This window comes from Echinops telfairi, unplaced genomic scaffold (assembly GCF_000313985.2).
Source record: "Echinops telfairi isolate 266 unplaced genomic scaffold, ASM31398v2 ScPeMD7_18;HRSCAF=68, whole genome shotgun sequence".
Lineage (NCBI taxonomy): Eukaryota > Metazoa > Chordata > Mammalia > Afrosoricida > Tenrecidae > Echinops > Echinops telfairi.
The window spans coordinates 7657337-7671092 of NW_022103915.1; the positions used below are offsets into that span (position 1 = coordinate 7657337).

Consider the following 13756-nt stretch of genomic DNA (forward strand, 5'->3'; position numbering starts at 1 on the left):
ACAGAGTTCTAAGGGTCTGAGCTAGTTTGCAAACTTCCTGCAGAGGAGAACTTGGCCTTCAGGGATTGCAGGGGAAGAGAAGGATATCTGGTGGCACAGCAGTTAAGCCCGTGCCTGAGAAGCAAAAAAAAGGTTGGCAGTTTGGACTCCCCTGTGGTTCCACGAAGAAAAGGCTGCAGTCTGCTTCCATCTGGGGAACCCTGTGGGGCAGCTCTGCACGTGGGGTAGACAACCCATGGGGTCACTGTGAGTTGTTTGGAATCAACACAATGTTTTGGTTCTGATTGGTGTTTAGGGAGAACAGGGAAGAGAGGGAGCCTGCTCTATAGAGATGGAAGTCCCGGCATGGCTGGAGCCTAAAATGTGTGGCTGGAGGAGGGGCCCCGAGCTGGAAAACAGCTGTCAGATGTTTAACTTCCGAGTCTGTGTCAGGCGTTAGTTAGTCTCTGGGCAGTGGCGACCAGCTGGGATGGGAGCTAGGCAGTGCCAAGCTTGCATCGGGGAGACAAATGGCCGGGTCAGTCCCATCAGGTTGGGCTGTAAGATTCCAGCACTTCAAAGAACGAAGAGATGCAGCCCAACTTAAAAAACGAATTCCAGAACATGCCCACTGCTTGTCTCCCTGGCCACCCATGACCCTTGTGCTGATAGACTGCATTTCCTCCTCCTCCTTGGTTTGAAAACATGCAGTCAAGGAAGGTGACAGCCGGATGCTCTGCTCTCAGTCAACAGTAGAGGCCAGCTGCTGGCATCCAGGTTTCTGGGTAGGGTTGGCACTGATGGGCAGGAGCATGTGTCTTTGAGCTGAAGTGTCGGTGACCAGGAAGCACTGTTGAACTTCACAGTGGATTAAGTCAACTTTGCAATCACACATGAAGTTTATCGTTTCACTTGTTCATTTGACAAACGCTTGCTCTGTGAATATCTACCTCTGCCAAAGCTTTGGCCAGTTCCTGCGAGCTCCATAAAGGAGCCTTCCTTGGTGGGGCAGTTGTTCAGTGCTTAGCTGCTCACCAAAAGGTTGGCTGTTCAGACCCACCAGCTGCTCTGTGAGGGAAAAGATCGAGGCAGTCTGCACCCAGAAAGACTGGACCTTTACAGCCCCGTGGGACAGCCCTGCTCTGGGTGGGTTGCTCTGAGTTGGAATTGACTTGGAGTTGGGTTTCTTCTGGTTGGAGAGTTACATTTGTAGCAAGAGCGGCTATGTGCTACTTACATTCTCAAGGCATGGGTGACCATTAAACTGCCTAGCAATTGAAGTCATTGGAGGTTGTGATCCGTATTTTGAAAGGCAGGAGGCAAGTGACACGATAGAGGAGAGGGGGGTCCTTGTAGTGGCCTGGTCAGGGAAAGCCCTCCTTATTCGACTGAGGAGGAAACCCCAGCTGTCATTTGTGAAGAGCTCCACACTTCCTCCTGCTGACCAGGTGCATCCATCAGCTAAAGTGATCAGAGAGCACTTCCAGAGACCACAGCGCGGGTGGTGGCCAGGGGCTGAGAGAGGCCGAGGTGGTGGTCACTACAACCAGCCGGACTGACTGGAGGTCCAGGGGGCAACTTAGAGACCCTGAGGCTGCTGAAGGGCACCAGCCAGGTCACTAAGGCACTGTGAATCAGTGCCACTCGGGCTGCAGCCTGAGGAAAGGGAACGGAGAGGTTGGGAAGGGGCAGGTTGGCCCCACAGGAGTGGTGCTGGGGGAGTGGATGAGAGGGGAGAAGCTGGGCCTATACATTGGGGCGCTTAGCTCGGGAGGGGTGGGCAGGCTTGATTGGGGGAGAGGGTCAGAGAAAGCAGCAGGCTGGTTGATGCCCCATTTCTGGCTTGAATCAGCCACCGTGCAGGAAGGCAGGCTTTTTCTAGACAGCATTCATTTAAAAACCACAAAACCAAACCCACCGCCATCTGGAAAGATTAAATCATTCCCCAGGGCTTGAAATTCCAACTCGGGTCTTTCTCTTTTTTTAAACGTTTGTTTTCTTTCTCGGTACAGTCAAATGCACCGATGTTAGGTGTTGTCTTCGGTGAGCTCTGACCACCTGTGCCACTGCGACAGCAAGCCAAGGTCCCGAGCATGTCCCTCTCCCCCCTGGACTCTCCTCTCTTACCCTCTGGACCTCCACACAACCCCTCCTGACTGTCAGACTCAGCGACCTGTTTCTGAAGTTCATGTAAACAGGGCCACACAGCCTGCATCCAGGAATCTTGCTGCTTTTGCTGACTTCAAGGATGTGGGCACATCCGTGTGGTTGTATAAGTATTCATTTTTTTCATGGTAAACCAAAACCCATTTCCAGGGAGTAGATCCAGTCACACAGCGACCCTACAGGACAGAGTAGAGCTGTCCCTGTGGGTTTCCGAGACAATACATCTTTACCAGAGTAGAGAGCCTCATCTTTCTCCTGAGCAGTGGCTGGAGATTTCAAACAGTTGACCTTGCTATTAGCAGCCCACTGGGCTCCTTTATTGTACTAAACCTGTACAATAGACGCATTTGCCACTTCAACATTTTTTATTTGTGGTTCTTTGACAGTATTAAGCTCATCATATCCCGCCCTCGCCACTCTCCATCTCCGGGTGTTTCTGCCACCCTGAAGAGAAGGGCATGTCCCCTGAGCAGCCCCCCAGTAGCCAGTAATGAACTTGGGTCTCTAGATTCTCACCTGCCCAGGCAGTTCAAAGACGTGCGTTCCTACAGCGTTTGTCTCTGTGACTGACTGACTTCACTCTGCAGAATATGCTCATGGGAACTCAGGTCTGTTGGACACTGGTCATTAACCACAGCCCCGCTTTTCCACAGCAGGGAGTATGGGTGGGCCGCGGGGTGGGCGGGGTAGATGGTGCTGGGGCTTCTCTGCAGGTGGAGGAGCTGTTAGATGCCCCGGGTCAGTTCCAACTCATCTCAACCCATCTGACCGAGAGGACCACCTCGTATGGTTTTCCCAGCCACACGGAGCCACTGGGTGGGCTCAGACCAGCGGTCTTTCCGTGAGCAGCTTAACCAGTACACCCCCATGGCTCCTGGAGGCGGGATATGGGGAGGTAACAAGCCAGAGCTTCAAAGGACCCTTTGTGGGTCTAAAGTATTTTTCTCAAACTTCACTTAGGCTGGGCAGGGATGGCTGCCCCTCCTGCCTGACTGGTGGGCGGGGACCACCCAGTGCCCTGATGCTGACCTGTCTGTGAGGCCTCCAGGCAGAGAGGCAGTGGGCATGGGCCTGGACGCCTCTGATGGCTGGGACTCGCTGGCTCCCAGTGCCCTTTAGAAAACGTGCCGGAGACGGCCACAGGCTGTACTGTTAATCCAGCATTTTTACCTCGTGACACTGACTCCACCAAGATGCGTGCAGGCTGTTCTGTGTTGTCTGTGAGGATGGTGACATGAGGACGTTTGGGATTATCCATCCACTGTGTGCCTCACTGTTTTTGTTGATCCTCATTAAGAAGTGTGCTTTGGGGGAGTGCTTAATGGCCTGGGTGTGATGGGTTATGAGTAGCTTTTATTGACTGGACTCCTTTGCGCTTTCCTGTACTCGTACATCTCCTATAGTGAGCGTTTATAAGATTCCATCTTTTAAATTACACAGGATAAGAATTCAGTGGATCCCTGGTGAGGCCGCTCACAAGCACTTAGCTAGCCCAGAGGCTGGCATTTGGAGCCCACCAGAACCTGCGCAAGGAAAGAGCTGGTGATTTGCGCCCAGAAAGATGGCTGTGGTTTGGGGCCCACAGAGCAAAACACCGCCTGCTCCTCCGCCATCCTCACAACTGTGGACGTTGGAGCCCAGGTCGCAGCCAGACCATCTGTTGAGAACACGTCCAGCCAGAATATGAGAGACAAAGTCTCAGCAGCTGTACGCCTTCCAACGCAGGCTGATTTGTTCTTCGGGCAGTCCACGGCGTACTCAGTATCCCCCTACCACCGCAATTCACCCGCATTGCTGCCTCTCCAGTCTTCCGTGTGGAGTGCTGGAAAACACCGTGGCTTTCGGCTTTGGGGCCCCTTAGTCCTCAGACTGACATCTTTGCTCTTTCACTGTTCCAGGAGGCCTTTTGCAGCAAATCGGCCCAGTGCGATAAGTGGTTTGATTTCTTGGCTGCTGCCTCCATGAGTGTTGATGATCATCTGGGCGACCTGACGGGGCGGCCTGCACCACTGTCCCCCAGGGCTGCTGGGAGTCGGAATCCTCTCGAGGGCACCCAACAGGGCTGGAGCAGGCCGGCGAGCACTGGTTAAAGGGCAACATGCTGTGCAAGGGCTGAGAGTCTTTCCGAAGGGAAGCCGAGCTCCCAGTGCACAGAGGCATGGGTCTGTGTGTGGCACAGATGCCAGGCTCCGAGCTCCCAAGAAGCTGTGCAACGCTGGGGTTGGTCTGTCTCCTTGGTACAGTGAGCAGCTTCCACATCCGGGATTGGCTTACACATCTCCTGGGACAGAATGTCTTTCCTGTTCCTTCCACACCCCATCCATCCTGGCAGGCTTCCTGGCACAGTTGTTGCCAACGGAGCCTTGTCCCAGCTGCCATTAATCCATGCTGGGCTCGCCCTCTTCTCTCCAAGGCCAGAGCCCAGCTCCTAATCCCACGTGGCCTCATACTTCTCCTCTCTGCTCACTTGCTCCTCTGGCCAGAACAAAAGCTCTTTGAGAATAAGAACTCCATTTTAAAAATATTGCTTTATATACTTTCCACCTCTCCGTAGACTGTACCCCCACATGAATCAGAAGGATCAGTCCATATTAAAGTGCATTTTGAACTAAAAGTGCTCAAAAGCAATCCAAACAACACCCCGAGTGTGGATTGTTTTCTCTCTTGAATCAAGCCCCAGCTGTAATTCTTCCCCACTTGGAAGGTCTCGGTTCCTGCTCTGATGCATCGCTTCTTTGGGCCATGACTGGGCACTGGGAGAGTGACCGTGCCTTGTTCTTCAGCCCCCAGGTCTCCCTCGATGTCCAAGTTCCCTTCCTCCCTGAGGACCATCCATGGAAACCTTGGCCATGGCATCGCCCTCAGAGCCCGTGACCTTCCGAGAGTTCTGCCCTCTGTATTATCTCCTCAATGCCATTCCCACAAAGATCCAGAAGGGCTTCCGCTCCATCGTGGTCTACCTCACGGCCCTCGACACCAACGGGGACTACATCGCAGTGGGCAGCAGCATCGGCATGCTCTACCTGTACTGCAGGCACGTCAACCAGATGCGGAAGTACAACTTCGAGGTGAGCCTGGCTTTTTCTTCAGCTTCACGGGTGCCTGAACCCCCGAGGGTATCCAGGCTGCTTCCTCACTCGGACCGCAGAGCCTCACCAAGGCCGCGGGTTAGTTATGTATCCATTTGTAACTGTTTGGAGCCAGTCCCTGTGCTACAAAACCCTGCAGCCCTTTAGACTGTCACTTTCCCTCTGTGGTCACCACTCGGTGTGTCTATCTGATTGAGAAGGAAGCTGGAGGGTGTTCAAGGTGTGAGACCTATCTCTCTCTCTCTCTCTCTCTCTCTCTCTCTCTCTCTCTCTCTCTCCCTCTCCCTCTCTCCCTCTCTCTCTCCCTTCCTCTTACGTGTGCAGTGTAAACACACAGGGGAAACCTACGAAACAAACAGCCCGACCTCATCAAATACTGACAGTCTGCATCTCAGGAACCTCCCTTTGTAGCTGGCTGCCCTTCCTTTCTTAAGCATCTCACCGGGGCAGTTCTTTAAAACCATCTTGAATCAACTAGGGGTTGGGACTCTTTGCTTGTTTTCTGCCCTCAGAAATCAAACATTAGTGTAAAAGAGAAGAATTTCACGTTTGGAGGAGCCCTGGTGCCACAGCAAGTAAGCACTGGGCTGCTCACCAAAAGGTCTGCGGTTTAAACCCACCCGCTTCTCTGTGGTTGAGCAATGCGACAGTCTCCTTCCCGAAAGGTGGTGGTCGTCCTTGGTGGCTGGTTAGGTGCCAACAAGTCGGTGCTGCCTCACAGCGACCCAATGTACCGCAGAAAGAAGCACTACCTGGTCCTGTGCCAGCCTTACAATTGTTACGTTTCAGCCCAGTTGCAGCCTGGGAAGCCTCGGGGCCAGTTCTCCTCCGTTCATGGGGTCTGGATGAGGCGGAATAGACTCACCATGAAGCAGCAGCAGCAGAACCGCTTTGAAATAGATTGGTTTTTAGGCATTTTTTCCTCCCAGTGCCTTGAACTGACCAAGCTTGTTATTCTGTCCCTGACATGATGGTGAAAGAAGAGCAGTCTCAGTGTGCAGAGCTTAAACAGAAGCACTTCTACGTGACACTGACATTGGAACCAGGACTGATCGCCCGTCTCTGATGTTGCCCGACTCCGGTCTACCTGTGTGCGTAGTTGTGGCTGTGAGTGAGATCGCCATCTAAGTAGGTTAGGCCTGACCCCAAATATTGATGTCCCATAGCTGGGTTTACCCACGCAGTCGGTATCTGTAGTGTGTTGAATACACAGCGTTTGTGAGGCCCAGCAATGTGGTCGGTGGCCCCACCCTGGCAGAGCTCAGGGCCCCATGGGACTCTGTTCTGTGGTTCATGGGCTTCTACGGCCAAGCTGGGGCTTTTGTATTTGGGAAAAATGTTTACAAACAACTTGTGTCTTATTTAGTATTCCACTTGTTAACACTGCAATCTGCAAAGGCAGCTTTTTTTTTTTTTTAAGACTTTATGCCCAATTTTAAAAAACAAAAATGGCTAGTGTACGCATAGCACTTACCACGTGCCCGGCATTATTCTAAACGTTCCATACATTGGCTCCATTCATCCTCACAAAAGCTTCATGATATATATATGCAATCACTGTTCTTTCTGGCCCTTTACTCAGTGACAGTGATCGCCTGCTTCTCTTCATGAAACACAGAAGCTCATTTCACCACCACTTTGTTGTCACCTTTTTCTCTTCAAAGCGTTTTATTGTGAATTAGGTGAAGGCTTACAGAGCTACAACTATTTTTAAAAAGACTTTAGCCACCTAGTGAAAGAAACTGGAGTCGTGCCCCCCACTCCCCCACCCCTAGAGTGAAATGGAAAGCCGAATCCCCCAGTTTGACAGTTCTCCCTGGGACTCATTTTCTCTTCGTCATGGGATGCGGCCTGTGCGCTTTGAACAAAATGATGAGCTAGGGCAGCTGCCTCGGTCACCCAGTGGCCGGGGAAGTCACTGCAGACTCCTGGACCTGGCCGCCAGAAGGAAAAGCCCATATAAAGACGGTGACCGGCTCTCCCTTGCTGAGGGGACCTTTGTGAAACAAGTGGGGGAGTGGAGGGTTGCTGGGCCAGACTCCACACTCAGCAGAGCCCAGTCTATCAAGCTAATCCTGGGAGCACGCATTGTTCTTGAAATACAAAATGTATAAGTATAGATCATTATAAAGAAGTAAAGATGAACATCTGTTCCGGTGAATCTGGAATGAAGATTTGAGAACAGTTCTGTAGCTTCTATAAAACACATAGGACTTGGTCTGGCAGAATCCCTCATGCTGTTCACCTGCTACAGGTGGGAGTGAGCATGAGAGGAAGGGGCTCCAGGAGGAAATGTGCAGAAGTATCCTCCCCGCCCCCCTTGTGGAACTACTGGACTTTTTGGCAATAGGAATATCTTCATGGATTCCTGAGCTGCAGCAGAGATGGTTTGGGAGCCCTGGCTGTCAGTGATTAGCTTTGTGATCCGGAGACACATTGAATAGTTACGTTATTGTTACTCTTGTCATCAGAGCTGGCTGGATCTGAGAAGCATCTAGTAGACTTCTCATCGCTGACAGATAAAGACACTAAGGTTCCTGCCTGTTGTGGATTCAATTTACATTGTCATCCGAGCCCTGCCGTGGTTGTGATGTCCCTTGAGAATGGGTGTTCTTTGTTCATGTCAGTGAAGGAGTATGGGTGTAGGGTGTGAGGTGACATCTAGCAACGACATTTTAAGTTATAAAGAGGAGAAAAAGCAACTGAAGGTGCAGCCGGAAATGAGGAATATGTGCCATGCCCAGGAAGGAGCACTAAAGAGCCAAGGAATAGAAGCTGACAAGAGACCAGGGCCTTTTCTGACAGAGTGCTCGTGCATGCGTCTGGAGCCAGCGCCCGGATTGCAGAGGTCCAGCCTCCTGAACTGTGAGAAAATGCATGTCCGTCCCGGAAAGCCACCTACTTGTGGTGTTCCGACTAGAGCAGCCCTCAGGAGCTAGGACATGCCTCCACAGCCCATGAGCTGGTCTCATCACCATGGTGCCCCTTCCTGAGAGAGAAGGCAAGTCTACCACGACCACCTCTGCTTTCAGAGGACAAGGAAACCAGAGGCTCCTTTAGACCCTTCACCCAGTTTACTGTAGGGAAAATTTGGTCTTTTATGAGAAAGTAATGAAAAATAAATTTCCTGCTAAATCTGTGCTTGGCATGGAGGAAAGACCTTTTTTTTAAAAAACAAACAAACATGTTTTTAAGTGACGTTCCTGAAGAAGAAAATGGATCTTTTAGTGGTAGAGCTAGTCGGCATCCATGTTGGTTTTCTGCAGAAGTCAGTGGGAGAGGACAGATGGAAGTATCAGAAATTATTCTACCTGGTGCCTAGGAAAATGTGAGCAGCTAATAACAAGTGCAAAAACATTGCAAACATGTTAACATCTGTGAGTGCAACCTGTGTTGAGAACAGACCAGAAAGACGCCCTGCCTTGGATTGCCCACTGTGTGTTGAAATTCACATTCTTCTTAACATTCAGCAGCCTGTTGAAATGTTACGGGTTTGCCTTCAGAACTGTCCGTGCACTAACCATGGCAGTGATGCATGATGGCAGAATGCTGGGTCTCATTCCTGCGGCTTCTCCAGGCTGGCTTTCCGAAAAGTTCATTAATTCTGTCAGTAACTGTGGAGTGCTGCATCTATGGGCCAGACTCTTTCTAGGCCCTGGAGATAGCCCTCGTAGAGCTCCAAGCCCAATGGGGAGAGCCAGACCAAGAAGTCTGCCAGATACGTGCACTCACGGACACAGACAAGGTGGGGAGGAGTGCTGAGGGGGAGAAGGCAGCAGAGGAAACTGCAGGGAGTTTTCAGCAAACTGCTATGCCCGTCTCTGGAGTCCGAGGACAGGGAACCTGGGGCTTTCTCAATGCCCATGATCTCTTTGGAACTGCCAAATGAACATTAAGAACTGCAGCAACTGCTTTAGTGAAACTGTGACGTGTTGCTTGAAGGCACGTGGTGTGCAGGGAGGAAGTTCAGGAAGAGCTGAGCACAGACCTCGCCAGAGTGGCTGGCACCCGTGCTGCTAAATCTGGTGGGAGACTCCTGACGCAGGGAGGACGTGCCCTGGGTTGGGGACATGTCTGGGATATTTTCTACTCGGCAAAGTCATGGCTTCAGAATGCTATGGCTGCTTCATCGATTGATTCTGTGTGTGTGTGTGTGTGTGTGTGTGTGTGTTGCTATTGCACTATCGTCACCTACACAGTTCAGTGACATTCATTCCGTTCACCATATTGTGTAACCATCACTGCTGGGCAGTTTCCAGTTTTTTCATCGGTGCCACCTATGCCATTTAAGCAATGAGCTTCTCTTCCTCCTCCCACCCCCCCACCCCACATGGCCTCTAATAACCACCAATGAACTTTGGTCTCTGCGTTTGCATGTTCTAGATAATTCATCTAAGTGGTTTTATAGGATAATTGTTCTCACTCAGCACAGTGTTTTCCAGGTTCAGCCCTGTGGGGGGAGGTGACAAGACTTCATTTCTCCTTATGGCTAAATCATATCCCACACTCGTTGAGCCGTTCATCTGTAGACGGACACTCGGGGGTTTTCCACCTTTGGACCTTTGTGAATGATGCTGCTGTGACCATTGGTGGATAAAGATCTATGTTCCCACTTTCAGTTCTTTCGGGATATAAACCCAGGACTGAAATGGGGGGTGGGTGTCATATGCGAAGTTTCCATTACTCTCTCGGAGAAGCTGTCCAACTGTGTGGACAGTAGCTGGTCATTTTACAGTTCCGTCAACAATGGCCGAGGCTTCCACGTTCTTCACGTTCTTGCTAAATATCATGTTCCCTTTCCCTGATAATCAGCATCCCGGGAGGTGAAGAGCTATCTCTTGATAATATGGTTCTCGTTTCCCGATGGTCCCAATTGGAATCAACTCAAAGAAAATGAGTTTGGTTTTTTGAATGAGCCCCAGTGGCGTAGTGGTTTTGCGCTGGACTGCCAACCATAAGGCCAGCAGCTTAAAACCACAGCCATTCCCCAGGAGGAAGCTTGGGCTTTCTACCACCTTACAGAGTTGCAGTCTCAGAAACTCGCAGGGGCGGTTCCACCCTGTCCTATAGCCTTGCAATGAGTCAGCATTGACGCCATGGCTGTGAGGGGGATGACACAGCATCTTGTCATAAGCTTGGTGGCCGTTTGTCTGTTTTCCTCGGTGAAACCTCTCTGTGGTCTGAGCTTACTCCAGTGGTGTTGAGCTGTAGGAGTTTCTGTCTCTTCTGGACAGCAGACTGGTAGCAGATCAATGGCTCCCAGGTCGCCCTTCAGTTTTGACTCCTTTCGTCGCTTGTGCTCTTAGCATCTCATCTAAGCTGCTGTCGGTAATTACGAGCGATGACCCTCCATTTTTGTCCCAAGAGTTTTGTGCTTTCAGGTTCTCCCACTGAAGTCTTGCATCTGTTTTGAGGTAATCAATTGTCGTCTAGGATGGGAGGTTTGGGTCTCGCCTCGTTCTTTTGCGTTCAAGGTGTCCCAGCAGCATTTAGGGAAGAGATGATTCCTTTCCCGTTGGATGCAACCCTGGCATGTTTTTCAGGTGATGCAGAAATAAGAACTTTTGCCTCACTGTCTCAGCCAAAGGTGCATTTGCCCAATACCGTCTTTCCCCATGGGAGTCATTCTTGGTGAAGAGCTTATGATACTAACCTCCGTCTGTGTAGGGTTTCACTACTGTCTTCTCTAGGGGAGTTGCTTCTGCTCATCCTTTGCTGGGAATCTGATCAAAGGTTACTATCAAATATTTCTGACAGAGACTCGATAAAAAATGCGCTTTTAGATGGCCATTCTCCCTGTTGCTTTATTAATTCAGTTTAATTCCAGCAGGTTGTTAAAGAATGCTAATTGACTGATTTTAAAATGTATGTAAAATTATAATGGGTCAGGAATAATTAAGATGAGGAGCTGATGCCAGGGGCTTGGGTGGAGAACAGATGTTTTGAGAATGAGTACGAATTGTAACGAGATTGTAACGAATGTACAAACGTGCTTTACACAATTGATGTATGTATGGATTGTGATAAGAGTTGTATGAGCCCCTAGTAAAATGATTAAAAAAATAAAACAAAAGAATAATTAAGACATCAATGAAAAAGATGAACAAAATGAAAGAAGTTGATCTCTTGGAAAGCAAGACTTAAGAGCTTCACACAAAAAGGGATGGATGTATACAGGCAGTAATTGATGTTATGGCTTATCGGGGATGGCGGGGGAAGGTAAATGGAATTGGGGAGCAAACAATGAATACAGGAGGCGGGAGGATGCACTGGAACTGATAATTGTGGTGATGTATATACAACTCATAAAATATGACTGACTATAGAAGTGTACAATAGGGTAAGGGATATTTATACAAGTAAACAGATGTCTATTTCTGTTTTGTTGAGTATGCAAAGGCATTTTTTACTGTGAAACATAATTAACTATGGGTAACCTTAAGAAGAATGGGAATTCCAGACACTTCATTGTGCTCATGAGGAACTTGTTCATGGATCAAGGGGCAGTTGTGGGAACAGAACAAGGGCATCCTGCATGATCTAAAAATCAGGAAAGGTGGGTGACGTGGTCTCACCATACTTGTTCAATCCATTTGCTGAGCAAAGAATCAGAGAAGCTGACTTTTATGAAGAAGAATGTGACCTCTGGATCCGAGGAAGGCTTATTAACAGCTTTCGATATGCAGATGGCACAACCTTGCTTGCTGAACGCGTGGAGGACTTGAAGCGCTGGCTGATGAAGATCAAGGTTTTTAGCTGTCAGTATGGATTACAACTCAATGTAAAGAAGATCAAATCCTCACAACTGGACCGGTACATAACATCATGGTAAGTGAAGAAAAGATTGAAGTTGTCAAGAATTGTGTCTTGCTTGGATCCACCATCAATGCTCATCGAAGGAGCAGTCACGAAAGCAAAACACTAGCTACCTTAGATAAATCTGCTGCACAAGACCCTGTTAGAGTACTGAAAAGTAAGGATTACTTTGAGGTCTGACCCAAGCCATGGTATTTTCCATTGCATCCTATGCATGTGAAAGTTGGATATTGAATAAGGAAGACCAAAGAAGAGTCAATGCATTTGAATTGTGCTGGAGAAGACTATTGAAAGAACCATGGACTGTCATAAGGACAAACAGATCTGTCTGGAGAGAAGTACAGCCAGAGGTTGCACTTGCATTAGAGGCAAGGATGCCAAGCTTTCCACTTAGAGACTTTGGACGTATTGTCAGGGGAGACCAGTCCCTAGAGAAAGACATCGTGTTTGGTAAAGGAAGGGCAGAGAAAAGAAGAAATGGATTGACACAGCGGCTGCATCGTGGGCTCGGGCAAAGGAACATTATTGAGAATGGCACAGTATCGCTCAGTGTGAGTAGGGTTGCTGTTGACACCTAACGACAACAGCATGACATGGGAATGATATCTCAATGAAACAAGAAAGGTAGTTAAAGAATGCTAATTGACTGATTTTAAAATGTATGCAAAATTATAATGGGTCAGTAATTAAGGCAACGTGATATTAGCTCTAAGAGTAGACAATTAGACTGATGGAACAGAATATGCAGACTTAAATTCTTTCAAACGGAGTACTACAAAGTCTTTTTTAGTAGGTGTCTTGAGATCATTGAGTCTGAATATGGGAAAGGAAAGGAAACTTTCCCTACTCACACCCTACGGGTACTTGGTCTTACCTGGAGCGTGGTTCTCACCTCCCTCATGCCGCGGCCCTCTAGTACAGTTCCTCATGTTGTGGTGACCCCCCCAACAGAAAAATTGTTTTCGTTGCTGCTTCATAACTATAATCTTGCTACTGTTACGAATCAGGCGACCCCTGTAAAAGGGTTGTTCGACCCCCAAAGGGGTCTCGACCCACAGGTTGAGAACTGCTGTCCTGTGAGACAATATGTGTTTCTCTTTAAGGTTGCTAGTATTGGAGTCTGACTCCGTATTTTAAGTCTGACAGCCATTCCCTAGTCCACTTGGCCCTATGGATTTAAGGAAACTGTTCAGTCAATGCCAGAGTTTCACTTTTAGATGACTAAAAAGCTGTGTGAACATTCACACTGTAGCCACTGCCCTTGGTTACTGCAATAAGGATGACAGGTGAACCGGTTCTTATTAATTAAATGGTTTTTTCCTTATTTGAGTCTTCTGAAAGATTACAGACTTTTTCTGACGTATTAGTTATTGGTGTGCTAGCATTTTACACTGAAAGTTAAGCTTTGCCTTAAAGGAGCCTTTTGGGACTCCACGGTTCCTAGGAGTCTGCTCACAAAGACCACTGTTTCCTGAGTGCCATTTTGTCTTATTTTTAAGAGGAGTGCTGCCTGCCAAGAAGCCTAAGGCTCGCCAAGTGTGATCCTGATGGTGAAGTGTTTGCCAGAAAACCCTTCCTGGAATCTTCCCATCGAAACATGTTTTCCATCATTTTTTTAAAATCATTTTATTAGGGGCTCATACAACTCTTATCACAATCCATACATACATCAATTGTGTAAAGCACATTTGTACATTCATTGCCCT

General features: G+C 48.9%; 1 protein-coding gene across 2 annotated transcripts in view; it reads left to right on the forward strand.

Moving 5' to 3' along the window:
- Positions 1–13756, forward strand: part of TECPR2 (tectonin beta-propeller repeat containing 2) — a 62779-nt gene that overhangs the window by 2363 nt on the left and 46660 nt on the right. Inside the window, exon 2 of one of the 2 annotated variants that reach the window (XM_045287718.1) lies at positions 4929–5213. In XM_045287718.1, the coding sequence (XP_045143653.1) occupies positions 4980–5213 (234 nt within the window). In that variant the 5' untranslated portion in view covers positions 4929–4979. Of the gene's footprint in view, positions 1–3355; positions 5214–13756 lie in introns of those variants that run through there. The other variant, XM_004698790.3, reaches the window with a different exon arrangement.